General features: G+C 48.3%; 1 protein-coding gene across 1 annotated transcript in view; it reads left to right on the forward strand.

The window, feature by feature from the left end:
• The window catches only part of MAPKAPK2 (MAPK activated protein kinase 2), a 46,143-nt gene extending 22,179 nt beyond the window's left edge, over positions 1–23,964 (forward strand). Inside the window, exons 2-10 of the mRNA XM_079939591.1 lie at positions 17,859–17,998; positions 18,185–18,249; positions 18,543–18,622; positions 19,102–19,228; positions 19,842–19,917; positions 20,283–20,407; positions 20,743–20,828; positions 20,928–21,008; positions 21,589–23,964. Of these exons, the coding sequence (XP_079795717.1) occupies positions 17,859–17,998; positions 18,185–18,249; positions 18,543–18,622; positions 19,102–19,228; positions 19,842–19,917; positions 20,283–20,407; positions 20,743–20,828; positions 20,928–21,008; positions 21,589–21,732 (924 nt within the window). The 3' untranslated portion in view covers positions 21,733–23,964. The remainder of the gene's footprint in view (positions 1–17,858; positions 17,999–18,184; positions 18,250–18,542; positions 18,623–19,101; positions 19,229–19,841; positions 19,918–20,282; positions 20,408–20,742; positions 20,829–20,927; positions 21,009–21,588) is intronic.
• Positions 23,965–24,221: the final 257 nt, after the last annotated feature.

Raw genomic sequence — 24,221 nt, forward strand, 5'->3', positions numbered from 1 at the left:
GGAGAGCCAGAGTAGGCAAATCATACCACAGAAAATCTGACAGTCTTGTATGCAGTCAGGTTTACATGGTCTATGCTATTGTGGGCAGGGGAGCAGGGATAGTCAAGTAGATAATCTTCAAATTATTGAAATTGGACTTTTCAAAATATCAGTGACTTCTTTTGTTTTTCTCCAGCAAATACATCTCCTTAATTCTCTTGGGTTTCCGTAATGTTCTGTGTCCCAGAAACCTGCTGGGTCTTGGGGGGCAGGGTGCTTCTGCTCATTGGTTCAGTGTTTGCGGTGGATAATCCACAAAGTGGAGTATTCTCGTTCAGACAGAGCTATTTGTACCCAGTCCCTTCTTTTGAGTACATACTGATACGATAGCAATCTTCTTGTTGTGGGAAACTTGCCTGTAGGAAAGTGGCTGGAGCTTGCTGCAGCTCTAATTGCATCTCTGCATCCTTTGGTTCCTGTCTAGAAACATGGTTTGCAAAGATGTGGTGAATAGTTGACTGTCAGAGCTGGTCCCTTCACTGTCCAGGGGTGAATACCAAGGCCAGAGAGGGGCAGGGCTAGAGTCCGATAGTGATGGAGCTTGTCCCATGGGAACAAGAACTTACGACAGCAAAGGTCTGAGCACTAACCTCACATATCCTCCATCTTGGCTAAGATTGCCTGTCCCCAGGTCAGCTGCGCCTTTTGCAGTTCTGCCCTTGAGAGGCCCCTGTGCTGTCTGAAGGCCCTCTTCTCCCCCTTGCTGCTGTCCTCCCATGACCTCCCGCCACCTCTTCTTTCCCTAGTGCTCCCTATTGGCTGTTACTTCCTCTACCGCCCCCCCCCCCACCTTTATTATGAAATACTTTAAAAGACAGTGAATTTGAAAGAACTGTGCAGTGAACACCCATATACACAACGACCTAGATTCTACCATTAACATTTTACTCGCTTTCTCATGTCTTTCTCCATGTTTCCATCTCCCTATCCATTTATCAGCCTATCTTATTTTGGGAATGCATTTTATAGTAAGTGGCAGACATCAGTACCGTTTGCCCTTAAACATAGCATACGTAGGCATTAATTAGAGTTCAATGTTTGTTCATGCGTTTAAGTAATTTTTTTTTGGTGGTAAAATTTATATAGCAGTGAAATGCTCAGATTTTAAGTGTATCATTTGACGAGTTCTGATAAATGCTTCCATCTGTGCAACCTGAACCTGTGTCAAGGTAGAGAACAAAAAATTTTATTACCCTGGTAAGTTCCCTCATGCTCCTTCCCAGGCAATCACAATTCTGGTGCTTGTTTCACTAGAGATTAGTTTTGCCTGTTCTGGAATGTCCTATAAATAGAATAATCACAATGAACTCTTTTATGTAAAGTTCATCCACCTGGTTACCTGCATTGGTAGCCCGTTCCTTTCTATATGGAGTAGTTTTCCGTCGTATGGTTATGATACAGTTTGCTTATCCATTCTTCTTCGGAGCATTTCCAATTTTTGGCTGTGATGAATAAAGCTCCTATGAATGTTCTTGCACAGGTCGTTTTGTAGACATAATGTTTTCATTTCTCTTGGGTCAATACCTAGGAGTGGGATTGCTGGGTCAAAGGAGGCTGTTAATTTCTTGTTCCTGAAATTACACTCTGTATTCTGCACCCAAGATCGTGAGTATTAGAAAGTGCCTTATTGCTCATCTAGATTATTCTTTCACTCAATGTAGGAATCCCCTGAGAGCCCACCTGAGAGCCTCTGCTTGAGTGTTTCCAGGGATAGGGAGCTTACTACCTTACAGGCCCCCGCTATTGGGGGATAGCTCCTTTTAATTTCTGCCTTGGGGAGCCACATAGGGCAAGTCTAATAATTTAGCCTTCTTTGTGACAGCCCTATAGAATTTTGGGACTGTTAATCACATTCAGTTCCTCAGCTGCTCCTTCGGGGTTTCTCTTCTTCAGGATAATTGTCCCAGTTTATTGACCCGTTTCTCCTGTGACTTGCTTCTCAGACCTTTTATGCACTGCTCATCATTCTTTGGAAGTTTAATACTTTTTTTTTGCTTAGCAGGTGACACTGGATTCTAGATGTGGTCTGAGAGGTACAGAGTGTGGTTGGATCTGGACTCCTGTCTTGATCTAGGTACTTGATCTGCTAGTGAACTGAAGGTGATGCTGACTCTTTGGCAGCCACATCATGGTGTTGGATCAGATGAGTTAATGTTCGTAAAAAAATACCGCAAATCTAAGGTGATATTAAGGTACTCATGCAGCTCAAAGTCGTTTAGACAGAGCCTCTGATATTAATAGCATCTACTGTGTACCTTCTGCTTGCCATCATCCTGTTTAATCTTTGCCACCACTTTATGAGAAAGGTGCTATTAAAAAGAACTTAATAAAAACTATTTGGTTTAACACAGGGCTTGTCAGCTTTGGCACTATTGACCTTTTGGATCAGATAATTCTTTGTTGTGGGGATTGTCCTATGCTTCTTAGGAATTAGCATCCTTGGCCTCTACCCACCAGATCCCAGATGCAGCCCTCTCTGTGCCCTGCCAAGTTGCGACAATCAAAAATGTCTCCAGACATTTTTGGATGTCTCCTGTGGGGGAAAATCATCTCAGGTTGAGAACCATTGCCACGGTGTAGAACTTAGTCATTGAAATAATTTAAATAATGTAGCTCTTCCTGAAGGGTAACCACTGCTACACCTTAGCATATATACTTCCCTATTATGTTCTTTGTAAGGGCAGTCCTTGCTTTTCACAGTTACAATATACATGAATTTCATTTATCACAGTTTAGTTAAATAACACCGGTCTCCCAACAGCATGGTTCCAATTCCAGTTGCCATGGTATATGAACTCTGAGTGATTGCATAGAGTACAAACTTTGCTACTAGCTCTTCAGTCCACAAATCACTAAGTACCTAACAGATGTTTGTTATGATCAGTGACCAGTCACAGCCCTTCTTTCAGAGTCTGTTGGTCGTGGTCACCGCCCATCTGTTGTTGAGTTCACACATACACAGGACAGTGTGCAGTTGTGTTGCCTCCTTGTCCCCTAGCGATAAACTCGTGTGACATTTTACAAAAATGGATAATCAAAAGAGGAAATTGCCCACCGTTGATGAAATTTCAGCAAAGAAATGAAAAGTGAAATTCCATAACTGAACATAAGTGAAATTATAGAATAAATAGCTGATTGTAGGAATGTTGACATTGCCGCTGTTTGAGACTCTGCGTATGCAGCCAGAGGAACTTGGTGAAGGCAAACTCGTTGACACAGTGGTTGTGATGCAAAGGATGAAGAAGTTCTAGAGGGAGTGACACTGGGGAAAAAAACTTCACGTTGAAGGCACTCTTGGAGATATTTTGCAACATTGAAAGCACAAAGGATAAAATGTTGGAAACTGATCCAAATTTAGAAAGGAGCGTGGCAGTTTGCAAAGGCGATGCTTGCTCGGTATTGTGTGTTAAATAACAAAAAGGCAAGCCCTGTTCAGAGGGCTCTGGATGAGTCTTTACAAAGCAACAAAACACTCATTCTCAATGTCTGATATTTTTTAGTTACAGTGTGCTAAATAAATATTAGTTTTATACTAAATTTTTTTTTTCATTTCTCTATTCATTTATAGCTGACAGTAAAAGAGTTTTTAATGTTTTGACAAAAATTTCTAAAGGTCATGGAACAATCTTAATTTTCCCCATTGATGATTAAGATTGCTTTGTGTGGTCATTTGTATGGTTTCATGTCACTAAGTAAAGCAAAGGCTGTCTATAGTTACAAAAGTTTGGGTAAATACACGTGCGCGCATGCGTGCGTGCACACACACGTACGTCTGCTTTTTCTCTTTCAAAACATTTTACAAAAATGGGACCAGACTACATGTATCAATCTGCAGCGTGCCTTTTTCATGGAAGGATATCTTTTTTGGAGAAGTTTTGATCTCATTTGTCTGGATCTACTTCCTTCTGTTCTATAATAGCCCATTGTTTAATGCACCATTATGGGTATACCATATTTATTTGACCAGTATCTATTAATGGGCATTTAGTTTATCTCATTTTTTTTCCCCCATTTGAAATGCACTTGACCCTTGAACAATGTGAGGGTTAGGGGTGCTGACCCCCATGCAGTCAAAAATCCACGTATAACTTTGCAGTCGGCCCTCTACATCTGCAGTTCTGCATCCGTGGAATCAACCAACTGGGGATGCTGTAGTACTGTAGTACGTATTTATTGGAAAAAATCCGCATGTAAGTAGACCTGTGTAGTTTAAACCCATGTTGATCAAGGATCAACCGTAATGCTAAAGCGAGTATCTCTGACAGATACTATCATTAGCCCCATTTAATGGATGAAACAATGGAGATTAGAAAGTGAAGGGAGTTCCCGGTGGTCCAGTGGTTAGGACTCTGTGCTTCCACTGCAGGGGGCCCGAGTTCCATCCCTGGTCAGGGAAATTATTAAAAAAAAAAAAAAAGGAAGAAAGAAAGCGAAATAACTGCCTAAGGTCAGGCAGCTACTAAGCTTAGAGCTGGCTTGAATTTAGGATAGTCTAATCGCAGGGCCCTTGCTTTTAACAGTGCTCTATAGCTTCTCTTCTCTTAGAAGTAGCTTTTAACAACAGAAACAACAATATCACCAACAAACAGTAGTAGAGTTTGTTGAATTAAGTACAATTCTAAGTGCAAGTACATTATTGTTATTTTTACTAAACAACAACCCTATACAGCAGGTACTATTATTATCCCTGTATTACAATGAAGGCAACTGGAGGTATAAGTTAGGAAACTTCCAGGATCTCATGGTTAGTTAATGGAAGAACTGAGACTCACCCAGGCAGCCTGGCTTCAGAGCCTTTGCTCTCGCTCATCGTGTGGTATGGATCTGACTTGAGAAAGGTCTCTCTCATCACAGGCTGTTATAGATGATTTTTTGAGCCCCAACATGTGGCTTTTTTAGGGGGTCACTTTGGCCCGTATTTTCACCTACTGTGATCTGTAAAAAATCTGTTACCCGGCACACTCCAATTTTGGGGTCACTTGCAAGTCTGATGAGCTTGCTGTCTACTATGTCTTCAGCCAGCTTATTGGTAAAATTCTAGGCAAAGCCAAAGATTGCATGCCTTGGTTTGTCGCTGGAGGTGTTCTCTGGGTTTAGTCAACAAGCAAATATTGAGTACGTCCATAATGCCATGTATTAGACCCAGGATTAGGAATCAAAAGGTGAACAAGACATGGTCCTAGTCTCCAAAAGGCACACGGTCTATTCAGCAGGAGGAGGACCAGTCTTGTAAATAACACTAGTGAGTGCTGCAGTAAGAGTTTAACAAGAGCCTTGTGGGAGCAGAGAGGAAAGAGGGCTGACTGTGCCTGGAAGTCACCAGGGAGGATTCACAGAAGAGGTGACATTGCGCTGGCGCTCAAAGGATGCAAAGACGTGGAGTCGTGACAAGGCATGGCATGTTTGAGGACAGTGAAGTTCAGTGTAGCTTAAATAGAATGTGTTAGGAGGTGGGGGCAGAGATATTATGGCTAGGAGTTAGGAAAGACCAGGCTAAGGAATTTGGGTTTTATCCTCTTAGCCAATGGACATCTTTAAGGAAGAAAATGTCCTGCTCAGATTTGCCTTTCAGGGATTGATGTGGGATGTATTGGAGAGCAGATTAAGTCTACTGTCTAGAAACCAGTTAGAAAGCGCATAAAATAAAAGGGAACCAAGCAAGCGGCAGCAAGACTGGAAAAGGGAAGATTAGATTTGGGAGATATTTCCATAGACAAAATTGGATTGGTTCTGTGGGTGAGGGAGGGAGAGAAGCTGCAGATGACTACTTCAGGATTTATATGTGGGAACCTGGCTACATGGTGATGTCATTGTCATTTACTGAGACTGGGCAACAAGTCAGAGGGAGCAGTGAGTTCAGTTTGGTGCATGTTCAGCCTGTCCTAGGTCCATTAAATAACACTTTTATTATTGGTCATTTATAACAATTACAAATATCAAAATGCTTTGTCATCTCACCCCCTCTTTCTTTGTCATCCCAAAGGTCTGGCAGGAGACTTTGTCCATGTACTTTGTAGAAGTCAAGGACCCTGGTATCTGTTATTTGTTTGGTCTATAATTTAGTAACCCTGCTAGAAAAGGTAGCAAGAGAAGTGTGCCATGGCTTCTTAGGGAAGCAGGCTGCGTTGTGAAGGTCCAATTCATGATCTGCTCCAGAGCTCTGCCAGAGACAGATGTGAAGTTAAGCAGTTCTTCTTCTTAACAGTTCTGTGCATATTGTTTCTTTTGCCTTGACTCTGTTTCCTTCACTAGACTGAACTCCTTGAACCCCCTGGTGCCTGGAGCAGAGTGGGTACTGAGGGAATGCTAGCTGCCCAAAAGCAGGACGTTGCCTGTTTTCCCCATGGCCCCTCAGTGATTACCAGCGGTGGTTCGGGAATCATACCTGCAGGTTCCTACTGTATCCCGGGATGTGATTCTTCTAAGACCGGCGTCTTTTAACTCAGTCATCTTTGGGTGATTATAAGTTGGTTGGTTCTTGGGCCATCTTGGATTTGAGGTTTCCCTTAAGTATGTCCCAATTTGAAGTGCTTTCTCCTTGCTAGAAAAAAAGGAACACTTTGGAGATGAACATTCCCCCCTTCTCTGTCATTTTGGTAGATTAGAGCCTCTGTCCCCATGAGGGGCCCACTTCCTCCCTGCTGCTTCTTACAGCTTTGCATGTAGCCTTTAGCCACATTTCTCATAGTTCTTGCATTTTCACAAGCTCTGCTTATGCTGTTTTATGAGCCCACACCACTGTCTTTGGGTCTGTCCTGGATTATGGGCAGGTGCTCGTGTCTTTGGACACATCCTTAGAGCCCCCTGTGCATGGCCTTGCCATTGGCAGCTGCTTCCTCTCGGTTCCTTTTTCCGGGATTATCATGCTTTAGATGATCAGAATACACTTGTTGGAGGCCAGGCCTTGTCCTTCAAAATGCCTCCCTTTTGGGATCTCTGATCATGCTATTCCTTTGTCTCAACTTCTAAATACTGTTTTTCTGGAAGTCTAGGCTAAACAATTGTTTTTGTCCTAAGGCTTTTTCTTCCCTCCTTTGAACTCTGAATTGACAAGTTTACTTCCTCCCAATGTGGGATTCTTGTTGTTATTGTTTTGCTAATTAAGGTTTTGTTTTGTTTTTTTTTTAAAACATAATTTACTAGATTTTGCTTTCTGGTCAGAATCAAGTTCTGGGTAGCAATTCCCTTCTTCCATCTTCAGCTGTGTGAGAGGCAAACTCTTTAGTAAGGCAAGACAGGAATGTATCAGGCGCCCTGCTCTTGGCAGAAAAAGACTTAGTCTCTCTCGCAGATGTCCTCGTGCTCATGGTGGGTGATTTGAGTTCTGTCTTGCATCTGGGCCATTTTGTAAACTGTGTAGGAAAGAGTGGTTCATATCTTCTACCACGTTACCACAATAGCTACTTATTGTTCTTTTTCCTTCTCTCTTCACGCAGCTGTCCTCCAGTCTTAGGTGTGTGTAATTGTTGTCAGGGGCGGTGTGTGTGTGTGTGTGTGTGTGTGTGTGTGTGTGTGTGTGTGTGTGTGTGTGTGTGTGTGATTTGTAAGACCCTTCTCCTCTACTTTCTCTCTCAACTCCCTCCACCTCCCGTTAGATCTGTTGATTAAGGTATATACATGCCTTGAGTCTCATTCCGCTAAACTGGGGTGATGAAGATGAGTGGCATTTATCACTTCCAATTGAACATTTATATTTGCTTTGTCAGTTGTATAGGGTCAAATGGATGGGAGCTACGTGTGGACCAGAAGCTGTGTTCGTGACCTCCTTCTGTCTTATTTTCTCTTAATAGTCCATCTCTGTGGGTTTCGTAAAGTCATACCTACATACTACAAAGAGCAGAGCATTTTTTCTCCCTGCTCAGATTTTAGCTTACAGCCAACTTGGAGAGCCTAGTGTGTTTCCTTCCTCCTGTCATCTACCCTGTGTCCTGGGGAAAGATGCCTTGTATCCTGCTGTAAGCCATGGCCTATAGAATTGTTCTGATACACAGTCTGCCCATTTAATCAGTAAGTGTGTGTTGCAGCTCCTCTGCACTAAGCTCTGTGCTGGGCCTGACGGATGCAGAGATAAATGGGGCTGACCAGCAAACAGAGCAGGGAAAGGAGGCCTTTAGGAGGAAGGAGACAGGGTAACAGTACACTAATATCAGCAGCTCAGGGTTTGTTTGTCAAAGCCTCGTTTGTAGTGAAAAAAGGGACCTGGAGGTTAGAGTCTGAATTGGGTTGAATCCTGGCTCTGTCAGTCACTAGCTGTGTGACCTTGGGCAAGTTACCTCGCCAGCCCTGGTTGCCACACCTGTAAATGGAGTCAGGCATTGGCTCTATTCCAGAGGCCTGTTAGGAGGCTTAAATATAGCATATTTTCTATATATAAAGTGCACCTGACGCATGGTTGGTGCGGTATACACGAATATTCTTCTTTCTCTTTCGAAGTCGGCTGGAAGAAACAGAAATATCTGTGTCCTGTAGCCTTTCACTTTCCTTTCCAAGACTCCACCGTGGTTGACATCCCTGCTGTGCGCAGGACTCATTTCCAAATAAGTCAGAAGTGGTCAGCAGTAGCGGTTTGGGGCCTCAGCCTGCTCTTTCTCATATTTGGGCTATACTCTCCAGGAAGATGCCAGGTCTTTCTGTCACCTGGGTTCCCCTCATACTCTGAGTTCCAGCAGGTCCTCTTTCCCCCTCCGAGGTCAGCATGGTATCCCCATCTCCACCCACCTCCTGCTCTAACAAGCAGGTCAGCTTGCTTCTGGGGCACTCAGGCTGGGGGTCAAATATAGGACCAAAGCATACTACCCCTGAGAATCCCTAGACTTAATTTTTAAGAAGAAATACACGCAGATGGTAGAAATCCATACAATACAGAAAGATATAAAATGAAAAGGGGAAAAAATGGAAAATGGTACTAGCTTCTCTCTAGTGCCTACTCCCCTGGGGTCAACTCTGTCGATGTTTTAGGGGGTAAATACCTCCAGAAAAATGTTAAGCATCGACGTGTCTGTATATCTTCTCCCTCTGCCTTAAAAAAAACAAAACAAAACAACAAAACCACCCAAGTGGTATATTTTACATTCTGTTTAGTACATTTTTATTTTTGGAAATTTAAGAAACACAAAAAAGAAAATACTACCTATATTACCACCATTTATGAATAACCACTAATGAACCTTTTGGTGTGTTTGCTTCTTGTCTATGTGAACATACTTTAAAAGTTACTTAAGTAAAAAAAAAAAAAAAGTTACTTAAGTAATGTGAATGCAGCTCCATTAAAAAAAAAATTAGAACAGAAACAAAAAAGCCAATGTATCATCATGTTCTTTGTCTGCTTTTCCATTTATTAACACCCAGTTCCCCTCACAGTGGCGGATGCAGCCCTGCCGCGCTCTTTCAGCAGGCTGTGCCACACTCTGTTATGTGGAGATGCTGCCATTTATCTGACCATCTCCTCAGTGGTAGACATTCAGGTTCTGACCAATTTTTTTGCCATTAAGATACTTTAGGAACGTATTTGTAGGATGATTTCCTAGCTAAGTAATTATTGGGCCTAAGGTTTGAACATTTACAATTTTGATAGATATAGCCAAAAATATACTAGTTTATATCCCTGTTGAGTGTATGAGAGAGTGCCTTTTCCTCAGCAATCTTTGCATAAACTCAGGAGTTTGTTTGTTTGTTTGTTTTTTGGCCTCACGGCTTGCAGGATCTTAGTTCCCCGACCAGGGATCGAACCCGTGTCCCCTGCAGTGGAAGCTCGGAGTCCTAACCACTGGACAGCCAGGGAAGTTCCTCTTTTGTTTCGTTTTTGGTCAAACATTAAAAAAAAATTCGCCATTCTGGTGAAGTTATTGTTACTGTTTTTTATAAACATTTCTCTTTTAATGAGTTGCATCGAGCATCTTTGGTTTGTGTTTCTTTTGCTTTGAACTGCCTGTTCTTATTCTTTGGCCATTTTTATATTGGATTGTTAATCTTTTACCATTGATTTGCCAGAGTTAAGTTAACCTTTTATCTGTCATGTGTTGCAAGTATTTAAAAAACTTTGTCATTTACAGTGTAACTTCCCAGCCTCTTGTCTTTTGGTTGAAGGTTGGTCCTTTGTGGCTCCCCAGGGAAGGTCCTGGAGAGTAAGAGCGAGGGCGAGGGTGGGGACCACAGGGAAGGTCACGCTCATCTTCTGGGCAGTGTGGCTCAGTGCTTTTAAAGGCTTTTTGTACTGGGTTCCTTCCCCATTTTAAGTTTTAGCTTTGTTTTAGGTCGGGATTTCCCCCCATCACATTAATGAAAATCAGTTAGCAAAATAGAAAACCGCTTTTACGTCCCAACCAAATGTTTGGGAATGTGTGTGCTAACATGAAGGACCCAGTGATGTACTTCTGTGTGTCTTTTTTTTCAGTGACCTTCTAAGATCAAAAAAAAATCTGCTGTTAGATTTGTTTGTTTAGATCACTTCCTAGGGGAGGCCCATCAGTTGCTCCTCTCTGAGCTGTGCAGAGGTTCTAGAAGAGGGACATACTCTTTCTGCCCCTATAGATTAGAGGAAAACCATCATTTCAACCAAGACTTATCTGTTTGTCATGTCTTATGCTCCCGAGTTGGGCTAGATGAAAAGAGCTGTGTGACACCTCTCTCCAGCCTTCGTCTCTCTGAAATTTGGGAGCTATTGTGGCAGCACACAATTTATGTCCTTTATAAGCACACATCATGATATGTAATTAAAAAATTTTTTAAAAAATCTTGTTTGTTGTGTACTTCCTGCACTAAAATGTAAGCTCCATGGGGGTGTAGGCCTTATTTGTTGTGTTCTCTGTTGTTTCCCAGCACCTTCCAAACCAGCGTGTGGCACGTGCCAGGCACTCCGGGTTTGCCAAGTGATGGCAATCTGGGTAGGTGAGGTCAAGTGCTGTGAGTGCCACATGTCTCCCCATCCCCTTGATGGCTGCAGAGCCAGGGATGGGGGCTTTGGAGGGACCTGGCTCTTTAGAGAGATAACACATGATGCCAGGACAGCATGTCCTGGTCCTGCAGCCTTGTGACTCCTCATAACCTCCTTGTTCACTGTTCAGGGCTCTGGGGGCCCAGTGTTGTAGGTTTCAGGTTGAAAGGAGAGGTCGAGGGATTTTTGAGCCAGACATGGATGCCCCACTCCTAGCTGGAGAGCTGGGGAGGCTAGGTCAAGGGCCAGGTGGAGCTGAGCTGGACAGAGAGTGACTGTGTAGGTTGCACTACAGTTCTGCTCTTCTGCTCTCCTTAGAGGAGGGCTGTGCAGCATCCAGCGCCCACTGGGCATTGAGCTGCTTTCTTGCTCAAGACTCGACTGAGCAGCCCCTGGTCTGTGGCTAAGCCACCTGGCAGAACTGCCTGGAAGCCCATAGCTGCTGTTCCCTGGCCACAGGGCCTGGGGGTATGGGTGACAGCCTCCAAGTAAAATTGGGAGAGAAGCTGCTTTGCCTCTTTAAAAGCATATGTGCTAATTGTAAGTCACTTAGAAAATTAAGTTATAATAAAGAAAATTAAGGCACCTGTAATCCTATCTTTCAGATATATAATTACCAATATTAACATTGTACTGTGAATGCGCTTCCATATATATGTATATATATACACACATACACATACTATATACATCTGTGTACATACACGTACACACACGAATATAGACAGATATACATATAGAACTGTACTGTACGTTAAGCTTTGTAGGTTGCTTTTTCACATACTGTCAGATAAATTTAAGGAAATTTCAGACTGGGAATTGTGCTGCAAAAGAAAAAAAATAAAGTGCTACTGCTGATAGCGACAAGGTGACTGAGACACTTAGGAATCCGTTTCGCATTAAATATTCTTCCGAAACATCATTTTAATGATTGAAGAGTGTATAGATAAACTCCTTTTGAAAAAGCAACCTCTATTGCTTGTTGCTGGGCATTCGGTTTGCTAGCCATTTCTAGTTAAGGTAAACAACTCTTAGAATATACATAGCCTTAAAGCTCCACCTATGATTAGTGCCATAGGGTAAATTCTAAAATTCTACAGTTCTTGAATTCTGGAATTTCAAAGTTAAAGGTTGGTTTGTACTTTAAGGCCTATGTACATTTTCAGCCCCCATTTTGGCTGTTGGTGTCATGGACAGTCTTGGGCAGATGTTGTACCCTTTGCCTTACCACGGGGTGGTGGGAAAGAGGCTTTGGGAGCGGTGAGAATGGGGTTCAGATTCCAGCCCTGCTGGGGACAGCCAGCTCAGACCTTGAAGTGATCGCGTAGCTCCTCTGAGCCTATGTTTTCTCATTTATAAAATAGGATGCGTCCTCCTGGGGCGGGTCTGAGGGCTCCCCGTTGGAAGTGCTTAGCACACGTTTTAACTCAGAGCCCTCCCTGGAAGCAGGGGCTCCCTTCTCCCTGCTCCTTTTCGGCTGCTCCTTGCTTGCTGCCAGCTCTGTGCTAAGGAGCTTGCTAGGACTCAGCCCACAGCAGCACCTCTCCTTCCCAAGTCCTCCTCGTTTCTTCTGGCCTGCAGAGTGCCCAGGTCAGCCCCCTCCTTGTGGTAGGGAGGGGAGTGGGTGAGCCTGGCCCACAGCAGGGTTGGTGCCCTCCTGCTGGGAGTGCAGAGGAGGTCTTATTTACCAAGGTGCACCACACGCCCGGCACCACGCTCTGCCTGATTCAGACTTTTGCATCACTCTTGGCACCAAATCAGTCTTGGGAAGGGATGGATGGCTTCATTCTCTCAGGACATGTGCGCCCCACCCCCGGCTATCTAGCTAGGTGGTGTGGGAGGGAGAGGGAGCCTCAGGGCTAGGATGCCTAAGCCCGCTTCTCTCCCAGTGTTCTGGGTCCCCCTCCACCCAGCGCCTGGAGCTATTAATAGCACCTTAAATGAGATGGGTGTGAGTGAGATCCCAGCTGCCCACCCCAGTGGGACTCTGGCACACTGTGGGGGGTGGTTTGGGGGGCAGAACAATATATTAGCAAACACTGATGCAGTGCTTACTATGTGCCAAGCACCGTTCTTAGTAATTTACATAATGCATATGTATTAATTCATTTAATATAGGTAGGTACTATTATTATCCTATTTAAGAGATAGGGAAACTATGGCGGCACAAAGGGATTAAAAACTTCCCCAAGTTCACACACTTGGTAAGCGGTGGAGCTTGTGAAGGGCATGATGCCTTGGGACCTGGGGTTTGTTCCTTCCTGTCTTGTCCTCAGATCTCCTTGCTGGTGAGCTGCGCTTCAGGCCCCAGCCTCTGTTTCTCTCCTTTTCTCCGGCTCACCTAGGCTTAGGATGCTGATTACTCCTGAGTCTTTTCATGTGGCCCCATGATGGAAGATTTGGTGGGGGATATAAGGGGCACCATCCTCTTCCCTCCACGTCCCGGCAAAGACAGGCATGGAACAGTTTTTTTTTTTTTTTAATTTTATTGGTGTATTGTTGATTTACAATGTTGTGTTAGTTTCAGGTGTACAGCAAAGGGATTCAATTATACATCCACATGTATTCATTCTTTTTTAGATTCTTTTCTCATTTAGGTAATCACAGAATATTGAATAGAGTTCCCTGTGCTGTCCTTGTTGTTTATGCATTCTGTGTATACTAGTTTGCATCCCAAATTCCCACTCCATCCCTCCCCCACCCCGTTCCCTCTTGACAACCACAAGTCTCTTCTCTGTGAGTCTGTTTCTGTTTCATAGATAAGTTCATCTGTATCATTTTTTTTTTTAAGATTCCATGTATAGATGATATCATGATATTTGTCTTTCTCTTTCTGACTTACTTCACTTAATATGACAATCTCTGGGTCCATCCATGTTGCTGCAAGTGGCATTATTTCATTCTTTTTAATGGATGAGTAGTATTCCATTGCATATATATACCACGTCTTCTTTATCCATTCATCTGTTGGCAGGCATTTAGGTTGCTTACATATCTTGGCTATTGTAAATAGCGCTGCTGTGAACATTGGGGTGCATGTATCTTTTGAATTAGAATTTTCCTCTTTTCTGGATATATGCCCAGGATTGGGATTGCTGGATTGCATGGTAATGGAACAGTATTTTGGGAGAGCTCCCACAGCTCCCTCATTGCCACCATTACCCTAGAGGTTCCTCCCCAGGCAATGGGCTCTGTGGCCTGGTCCCTGGCCCCCCGCCACACTTGGTAGGTAGGTGACCTTGCCTATTGCATTGCAATCTAGCACATGCAACAGTTGACCTTCTCTACAGAGCGAGGGAATTTCAGATGCAAACTAAAAGGGGGCCGAGGCAAGTTGCAGTATCCATTCCAGGCTTAGCATGGGCTTAAAATATTTTATAATCCCTTTCAGGCATTCCTTGTCTCAGGGCCTGTGGCTTTTTGGTGGGAAGACCCTTCTTTCCTTCAGACGTGAGCCCTCAAGGCTGTGGTTCTGGGCCCTTTCGCCTCCACTGTCCTTGTCCAGGCCAAAGAGGTAGGAGCCTTTCCCACGTGACTCTTGGCTTCTGGTTGAACCTGCTGTGTTCCTCTGCTGGTGGCCCCTGGCAGCACCCGGGGAATCCTGTTTTCTTTCCCTGACTCTTCTCTGGCTCAGAGCTCAGCAGCCCCCTTGCTGATCTTTACTTAGCCCGGTACTCCAGATTAGCACATTCTTCCTTTCCTCTCTCCAGGCTTCTGTACCCCACAGCTGTCTACAAAGTCTCTTTGGCTCTTAATGGCTTTGCCCCTGTGACGTCAGCCAGCCTGTCCTCCTGACTGGATTGAAGGTCTAGCCTTCATTGCGTGGGCTGGTTTTTATATCCATTCAAGGATTTCTGATAAATACATACCTGGCTGTCAATTACCAGTCTTCATGGGAAATTCTTACTATGTTTCTCTTAGAATTTAAAAATACTTGCTCTTTCCAATTTTCTTATTTTGCCACATTGAATCCAGTTTTACAGATGAGGAAACCCATTTCAGAAAGGTAGATTGGCTTGCCTGACACAAGCTGGGAAGTGCAGAACTGGGATGCAAATTGTGTGCGATTCCCAAGACCAGGTTTGTTGTGCTAGGCCAATCCAGCTCCTCTGCCAGGTAGGGAATTGTGTGTAAACCTGGAGGTGGAATGTGAACCCAGGCGTTCTGGCTGTAGATTCTCTTTTACCTAATGCCACACACGCTAACGTGTCTATAGCAAAGAGAGCAAGCAGAACCTGCCGTGCGTGCTCTGAGTTTAGGAGGGGCCGAGGGGCATGCACTTGGGTTTGGGCCTTGGTGTGTCCTCATTTAGTACAGCTGTGGTTGGTTACAGCACAGAGCTGGTTTCCAGGCGGTGGTCACAGGGCTGCAGACTGAAACCCAGCCTATAGTCTTGCTGGTGACTTGTATATATTAGGGTTTCTTGGTTGTATCAGGATGTTCCAGCCTCAACTCAGAGGTGATGGAGAGGGCCCCTGTGCAGTTGCAGTTATGCTAATGGTTTACAGTGGTGAGTGCCTTCCTGATAACAAAGCACACTTAGAGGTATTCTTTCATTAGATGCTTGCAATGGCTTTGTGAGGGAGGGGGCCAGGCAGGTATTTGAACCCCCAACTTACAAATGTGGAACAGGCTCAGAAAGGTAATAGCCTCTCCAAGGCTATGCAACCAGAAATTGACAAATTCCAGACCAAGCCCAAGTCTCTCATGATTGTAAATCCAATGACCTCATGTTGCCTCTGAGTAAATTTGACAACTTCAATTCTTCCTCTCTGGGCTTCAGTTCCTATGTGCCTGTAGGGGGCGATAGAGGTCTTTCTATTTTGGGTGCTCTGAGAACTTTTTCTCTTGAACCCTTTGAACTTATCAGTCTTACAGCACATTATCTCAGGATTAGAAGCATTTTCTGTGTGTCTACCTCCCCTCATGTCCTCACCCCCCAGTTTGAGTTCTTTCAGATTGGGACTCTTCTATTTGATCTTGACATCTAGCACAGTGTGTGGCCTAGTAGGAGCTCAATAAATGCTTGTTGAATTGAAACACATGCAAATGAAATTGGCCAGCGTCTCCTCCTCCTTCTCATAGTGCATGGGAAAGGAAAATAACCTTTTTCCTTGGTCCATCCAAATAAATGAAGTTGAAGGTGGCAAAACTCAGGACCTGTGCAGTGTCCTTAGATGGCCACCAGGTGGCAGTGTGACCCCATGGCGACCTTGTCTTCTGCCTGCTCCCTAGGAGACTGAATTATCTTGGCCCCTGTTGGGGGATTGCCTCTGCAAAGCCAGTTTGCATTTGGTGATCTGAGACTGACAAGTCTCGGTCTCTGCCCCTCCTCTGAAAGTTGCGTGTTATCGTGGAAAAGGGCTTTGGAATCCACCAGGCCTGGTTTCCAACCCCGGGCTCTGCCTTTCCCCAGGAACTGAGCCTGGGACACACTACTTCTCTGAGCCTCAGTTTCCACATCCTGTAAAATGGGCAGCCGTTGTACAATTAGAAAAGGACCAGCGTATCATAGACCATAGCATAACTGAATGTTAGTTTTATTTTTGGAAATTCCTGTGTTTGCTTTTCCCTGCCCTCTGTAATCTGGCTCCGTCCTGGCCATCTGATCTTACTCACCAAGCTTCATGCACTTTCCAGAAGGTCTCTTAGTGCTCCTGATGCATCACCCACCACCCCAGGGTACCTCTCGGTACCAAGATGACTGCCGTGGCACCTGGTGTCATATGCAGGAGAGATGGTGTGCATTCCTTGTGCTCCTTTTAAGAGGCCTCTCAGCAGACTTCCTATAAAGTTCTTCTTGACCAGTGTCAGGTCTTAGTAAAGGGCCTGGCTTAGACTAGTCAAGATTCAGCCCTTCAGGACAGGAATAAAGACGCAGACGTAGAGAATGGACTTGAGGACACGGGGAGGGGGAAGGGTGGGCTGGGATGAAGTGAGAGAGTGACATGGACATATATATACACTCCCAAATGTAAAATAGATAGCTAGTGGGAAGCAGCCGCATAGCACAGGGAGATCAGCTAGGTGCATTGTGTCCACCTAGAGGGGTGGGATAGGGAGGGTGGGAGGGAGGCTCAAGAAGGAGGGGATATGGGGATATATGTATACGTATGGCTGATTCCCTTTGTTGTAAAGCAGAAACTAACACACCATTGTAAAGCAGTTGTACACCAATAAAGATGTTAAAAAAAAAAAAGATTCAGCCCTTGAGGCAGGTGAGGGCGCCAGGCTGCTTTAATACCCCTGGCCACCTGGTCCATGGAAGAAGAGGGGACAAGGACGAGGCCCGTGAGTTAAGTAACTTGCTCAAGGTTGCAGATCTAGTAAGAACCAGGATTCAAACCACACCGGGCTGACTCCTGAGGCTATCTGTTGGTTGAAAGGACATTGCTCGGGATTTGATACGCTGGGTTTAGGGATCTTGGAGGTACCTTTTCTAACTGATCTGGAGTCTCCCCTGTCTCTAGGCCCCTTTCCATTGTTGTTTGGGTTTTTCTCGGTCTGTCTTTCTGCCCAGGTGTCCTTTACTCTCTGTCTCCCAATGCTCAACTCTGCTCGCCTTCTGGAATAGACTTCATGCCCACAGCTGGGCCATTCCCCTGAATGGTCAAGGGTGGTCTCAGAGTAGCTGTCGAGACCCCACGAGGGGTCATCTTGAGGTTCCTTTTAGAGCAGATGAGGGAGCTGCGGAGCTCTGAGTCGGGGCTTAGGAGAAGGAAGTGCAGGGAAAGTGCTAAGGGCTGGTGTTGGACCTGGGTAGGGAGAGTCGGTGGTGTGTCCGTGGGGATGCGGGCGAGTGCGTGGGCCAGGCCTTGTGGTAGGTGCAGGTGGTGCAGCAGCCGGCTGCCCCGCTGAGGTTACTCAGGAGGCACTTGGCTTGCAGATGCTGCAGGACTGCCCCAAGGCCCGCCGGGAGGTGGAGCTGCACTGGCGGGCTTCCCAGTGCCCACACATTGTGCGGATCGTGGACGTCTATGAGAACCTGTACGCGGGGAGGAAGTGCCTGCTGATTGTCATGGAGTGGTGAGCAGCCCTCCCGCTTTGCTCCTGGCCCAGCCTCATCCCACTCCCCACCCAGGCCCCACCTTCTGAGGACTGCCGGGTGGGGACTCTGAAGCTTAAAATGTAGACGCCTGCTTTTTGGAGGGGCGGCGGGGAGAGTGCTAGTGGGATGCTATGTTCTCAGATCTGACTGTGGCTTTGTTTCAGTTTGGATGGTGGAGAACTCTTCAGCCGAATCCAGGACCGAGGAGACCAGGCATTCACAGAAAGAGGTAGAAAGGGTCTGTTGTGGGGCCTGGGCTCGGGCAGGCAGGGACACGGGGTGTCTGAAGGGGCTCTCGTGAGAGGTGCGGAGGCCTGCTGCCTTCTCCGGCTCGCCGCTGGGGCCTTCTTCCTCAGCCGAGCCAGGGCTGCTCCTCATTCCCTGGTTTCTGGGGGGCGGGGGTGGACGTAGGGAGCCTTAGGCTGTGTGTGGGGGATTGGTGTATTGGGTGTTCAAACCTAATGACACATCTTGTGACTCCCGCTTGTGACTTCCCGCTCCCCCATTCCCTCTTCTCTGCAGAGGCATCAGAGATCATGAAGAGCATCGGCGAGGCGATCCAGTACTTACACTCAATCAACATTGCGCATCGGGATGTCAAGGTACCAGCTGTTCTTTTTGCCCCCCCCCCCAGTCCCCCCAACTCAGGTGCCATGGAGGCCATAGGGGTCAGGGTCGTGGTGACCCTAGGGAGGGTCCCCAGAGTCATCCTGCATCCCCGCTGCCTGGTTCCTGAGCGAGAGTGGAGGCCCGCAAACCCCCACCCCAGTCATGAAGCCTTGTGAGGCCACCCTCACCCTGCGGTGCTCCTCAGCCACACCTCACCACCGCACCTTCGGTCTCTGTGTCACTGCAGTGTTCACTGCGGTTCTCTGCATCAGTGTCCGACTCCCATGCACGCTGTAAGCTCTTGGGAGGCAGGGAGCTGAGGGTCCTCACCGTCAGCTGTGCAGATCACAGGGGCTGGACAAATGTTGTTGAATGGAGGCAGAAAGGAAGGAAGGGAGGAAGGGAGGGAGGGAGGGAGTGATAGCCCCTCACAGGTTCAGCAGAGGTTCTATTTATTTCTCTCTCTCTGTAGCCTGAGAATCTCTTATACACCTCCAAAAGGCCCAACGCCATTCTCAAACTCACTGATTTTGGCTTTGCCAAGGAAACCACCAGCCACAACTCTCTGACCACTCCTTGTTACACGCCATACTATGTGGGTAAGTCCAGAGGAGGCCTGGGGAGCTTGTCTTCCCCAGAGCTTTTCTCAAGCCCTCCTCTTGCCGGTCTCAGGGCCACAGGTCCTAGGAGAGTTGAATCCTCAGGCCCTTTCTAGCACTGGTTCTGATGTGACCTGACCCAAACTAGGGCTCGTCAGAACTCAGCTGGGACTGAAGCATTACAGGAAATTATCTGCCTGAGATTATGGGTGGGATTTTGCACACACGCACGCTTTTCCTGAGTAGAGCTGTCATTCCCATCAGATTCCCAGTGGAGTCTGGGATGCAGATTTGGTTCAGGAGCCCCAGCTGACTGGCACAGAATAAACTCTCAAAACGTGTTTGTCAAATTAAGTGGCAGTCTGAAATGCTCTTGCAGTCTAAGACTTGTTTTATCTTGAGATTCTAGCCCTAGGGCTCTCGTGGAGAAGGGTCTTCTGGTCTCCTTTGTCCAGCCCTGGGTCTGGGCTATGACTGTTCCCCTTCCCAGCCCAGCTAAGGTCCCATCAAGATGGGCTGAAGGGTTGGATGGGGAGCACCAGCCACCGAGGAACTGCGGTGGATCCCAGTGTTCTGAGGGCCAGGCCCACCCACGCTGACCTTTGGTTTGCAGCTCCAGAAGTGCTGGGCCCAGAGAAGTATGACAAGTCCTGTGACATGTGGTCCTTGGGTGTCATCATGTACATCCTGTGAGTGCGTGGGGAGGGGCCTGGGGGAAGTGGGGCAGGGCTGGGATGAGAAGAAGAGGCAAAGATTAGCGTTCCCCTTCTGGATGGGAGGTGGCCTGAGAATCCCCTGCATTCCCCGTCTCTCTGCGTTTAGTGGCTTCTGACAGCTAAATGCTATAAATTAGCCTATGGGCAGGAAAATGTGTGGTTTAGATACTGTTGCATTCCCGGGCCCTGTCCTTGACTTTGTATATTGTACCTGAGTCAGTGAGTCCCAATTTCTCTGTGACCTTTGCAAGAAGAAGCCTGTGTCGCACTCTAGTCCTGGTGCAGGACCCTAAATAACATCAGCTCTGTCCCTCTCTTCCCACTTCCTCTCGGCTCAGGCTGTGTGGGTATCCCCCCTTCTATTCCAACCATGGCCTTGCCATCTCTCCGGGCATGAAGAGTCGCATCCGAATGGGCCAGTATGAATTCCCCAATCCAGAATGGTCAGAAGTATCAGAGGAAGGTAGAGAACCCACGTGTACATGTGCGTGTGTGCAGGTGTGCGTGCGTGTGCAGGGGCAGTCTCACGTGGGTGGCGTGGCTGTGGATCTGCACCTGGCCCACAGCTGCTGTGTACGTCCTGTCTGTGTGAAGGGCCTGTGGCAGAGCTGGGGTATGGGGCGCGTGGGGCTGTCAGGGCTGGTGCCGTAATGGTCTTCAAGGCTAGCTCCTTGGGTGGTCTGTGTCCATGCCCCTTTGAATCTGTTTTTTCTCTGAAAACTGTGGGAAGGAGAAGCAGAAGGGGGGTGGCCCCTTAGCCATCTCTGTCCCCTCCCTGCACCTCGCTTTACCCCACAGTGAAGATGCTCATCCGGAACCTGCTGAAGACAGAGCCCACCCAGAGGATGACCATCACCGAGTTCATGAACCACCCCTGGATCATGGTAAGCCTGGCAGGCTGGAGGGGCCTGGGTTCACGCGGACTGTCCCTTGGGGCTCCACCCCACCCAGGCTTTCACCCTGACCCTTTTCTTTGTCCCCAGCAATCAACAAAGGTCCCTCAGACCCCACTGCACACCAGCCGGGTCCTGAAGGAGGACAAGGAGAGGTGGGAGGACGTCAAGGTGAGGGCACCACGGGCCAAGAGGGGCTCAGAGGGTGCGTGCCGAGGTGCTTGGGTGTGAGAGGCGGTGCTGGCCCAGAGGGGTTGCTTCTGTACTCGCTCACCCCAGGGGGGCTCTGTTACAACAGGAACAGCGGCTCTGAGCCACTTCCCTGCTGGGTTGTGGGCAGAGGTTGTGTGTTTGGTCTAAAGTTGGCCGTGGCTGTTTTCTACAAGCCCTCTACTGTCTGGGTCTCTAAAGGGACCTGAAAGGTCATCTGGTACCATCTCCTCACTTTGCAGATGAGGAAATTGACGCCCAGAGGCGGGGTGACCTGGTCAAGGTCACGCAGCTAGTGATTGGCTGGGGCAGACATGAACCCAGGTCTCCTGACTCCTGGTCGGCGCTCTTTCTGCCTTCCCGTGGGGCCGCTGGAGGGCTCTAGGAGAGCGCTGGCAGCACGGTGGCCAGGCTCTGTTGACCCAGCCCTGGGCCCATCACCCAGCCTGCCCTCTGTCTCCTCTGCTCCCGCCCATCACCCGCATCCTGCCCTTGCTTTGCCTGTCGCCTCTCACGGCTCTCTCGGTCACTGCCCCTCCAGGAGGAGATGACCAGTGCCTTGGCCACGATGCGGGTCGACTATGAGCAGATCAAGATAAAAAAGATTGAAGATGCATCCAACCCTCTGCTTCTGAAGAGGCGGAAGAAAGCTCGGGCCCTGGAGGCCGCGGCCCTCGCTCACTGAGCCGCTGGGCCCGTCCTGCTCCACTGGAGGACAAGCAATAACTCGTGACCTGAATCTATTTTTTAAATGAAGAGACACAGAACTGTTCACTCCCACCTCCCCTCCTCCTCAGCCTCATGGAGCCCGGACCTCGTCATAGGCTGAATTCTGCCTTTGGTTCTGGCCACCCCTGAGAGGGAGAGCCTGGAAGGCTGGGAGGGTGTGGAGAGAAGGAGCAAGGTGCTCTTGAACCTGTGCTCATTTTGCAGTTTTATCAATAATTTGACTTAGAATTTTTATGAAACTTCTTTTATTGTTCTTGCCCTCATTCCTGCTCCTTCCCCCCAGACCCTTTCCTGTCTGGATACTACAAGGGTTTGGGGTTTGTTAAAGGGTATTTGTGGAAACTCTTATAGGGGGCGTCCCTGTGTCGTGCCACCAGCCCTCTAATTTCCCCACTACAGCCCCAGGTTCCCGCTGGCTGAGGCCTTCTGGGAGCTGCAGGCTGTGGAGGGCTGGAGCCAGGAGGCCACCCACCTCCTCTGCTGAGCCCTCAGACGTCACCGGTGTGCCAGACGGATAGGAGTGAGTGTGGTTGTGTGTGCGCGTGTGTGCCCGTGCCCGTGTGCCTGGATCAGTGCCTGGGCCTGTGCATTTGAGGGGCCAGGGGCAGGCAGGGCTGCAGAGGGAGGGCCTCCGTTGGGGCTCAGGAACTGTCTCCCTCCTCAGGCCTGCCCTGCCCGCGCTGGCTCTGCCAAAGTGCCTGGGAAGCGTGTCCAGATTCTGAGCCAGGCCGTCCGTGCCTGCCTCTGTGAGCGGGTCCTGGGAGGTGGAGAGGAGTGACTTAGCACTGGCACAGCGACCAGGAAGGCTGGAGCCCCGCCCAGGACCCCACTCCCCGCTGAGTGCTGGTCCTGGTCCTCCGAGGCGCTCATCTGCCACGTCATCTCTCTGCTTCCCCTTCCTGCCACTATTAACCCGTTCGTGTTTATTTTCTTACATTTTTGCTGTTTCTCAACAGGCCCACTCTCAGCCCGCGTGGGTGAGCCTGGGCAGTCAATGAGTGACACAGAGCTGCTGCGTTTCCTGTGCCTCCCGGGCTCTGGGGCATCGGCAGCACCCCCTGGTGGGCAAAGACAGCACCACTCTTGCGGCCCTCCTGCAGATCGCCATCATGCGGCCTAGCGGGTGGGCGGGGGAGGCTTCACACCAAAGATGTCCCGATCCTGCCCCCTCCCCATCAGCCCCTTCCCCCCGACCCCAAACAACTCAGCGTCATATGTCCAGGCCAGTGGGGGGGAGGGGGGAGGGGGGTAGGGCCCTCCCTCCCCAGTATTAATTTGCAACAGTGTGGGGAGAGGTCCTCTGTGCCATGGTCCCTTGGGGCAGGGGTGACAGTAATGCTTCAGCTTTCATCTCCCTCAGGGGCAGGGTTGGGGGGCGCACCCAGGGTCTTCTCTGGGTGTGAGGGAAGGGCTCCGAGTGCCCGCGGCACCTCCCGTCTCTGATGGCGTGTCCAGCACTCAGATTGTTGTAAACTCTTGTTGTTTTGTATGAGCAAAATTGTCTTTACTAAACAGATTTAATAGTTGAAAGGTTTTCTTTCTCTTCCTTCGTGGGGCTCAGCCCCTTGACCCCCCGCCTGCCCTCTTTCCGCACATGGAGAGCGGTTCTGTGAGTTGGGAGGGCAGAGTCCGTGTGTCCTGGGAGAGGAGGGGAGGGCTCCCGGGCGAGAGGCTGAGGGCCTGGCCAGGACCTGGCATGGGGACACGGAGAGCAGGGCTGGTGCCCACCACGGTGTGGGGAGCCCATGCTCTTCTGCCAAGCATTGAATCAGGAGCCAAGCTGCTTCTCAGCCCAGTTCCTCGACTTGTTTAGCCACAATCAGGCGCTGACACCCTCAGCCTGGGCGGCTGGCTGGTGTGAGGATTGTGAAGAAGTTGCTGGTGGTGAACTGGTTCAGATCCTGGGAAAGAGTCCAGAGGAGCAGGTCAGTGTAGTTCCTGAAAGTTCCAGGAGGAGGTGATAGGGGTCAGGCAGAAGCCAGAATACCTCAGACCTGGAAGAGGCCTCAGGGCTCCTATGACCCACTCCCCTCGATTCACAGATGAGCAGGCTGAGGCTCAGAGGTGGGGTATCTGAGACGCACAGTGAATTGGTTCGCGGTGGGGCCCAAGGTAGAAATCGGTCTATTGACCCCACTGCTCTCCCTCCCAGTCAGATGGAAAAATGGTCGTCGATAAGTTCAACTGCATTTTCTCACTGGATCCTCAGAGCTGTCAGGGAGAAAGGCAAGGCAGGATGGTTATCCCTGTTTTCTGAGCGAGGAAACCGACCAAGGGAGTGAAGGGATGTGCTGGGGATCCCAGCGCTCATGGGTTTGGACTAGAACTCAGGATCCCAAGGCCTGGGGTGGTCTCAACCTCAGACCTGGTCTCCTGCCTGGAGGAGAGCCTGCTCATCCCCCCAGTCATCAGTGGGATCGCAGCCCCCCTGCTCGGGTTTGTGGC

This window comes from Stenella coeruleoalba (genome assembly GCF_951394435.1).
Source record: "Stenella coeruleoalba genome assembly, chromosome: 1".
Taxonomy (NCBI): domain Eukaryota; kingdom Metazoa; phylum Chordata; class Mammalia; order Artiodactyla; family Delphinidae; genus Stenella; species Stenella coeruleoalba.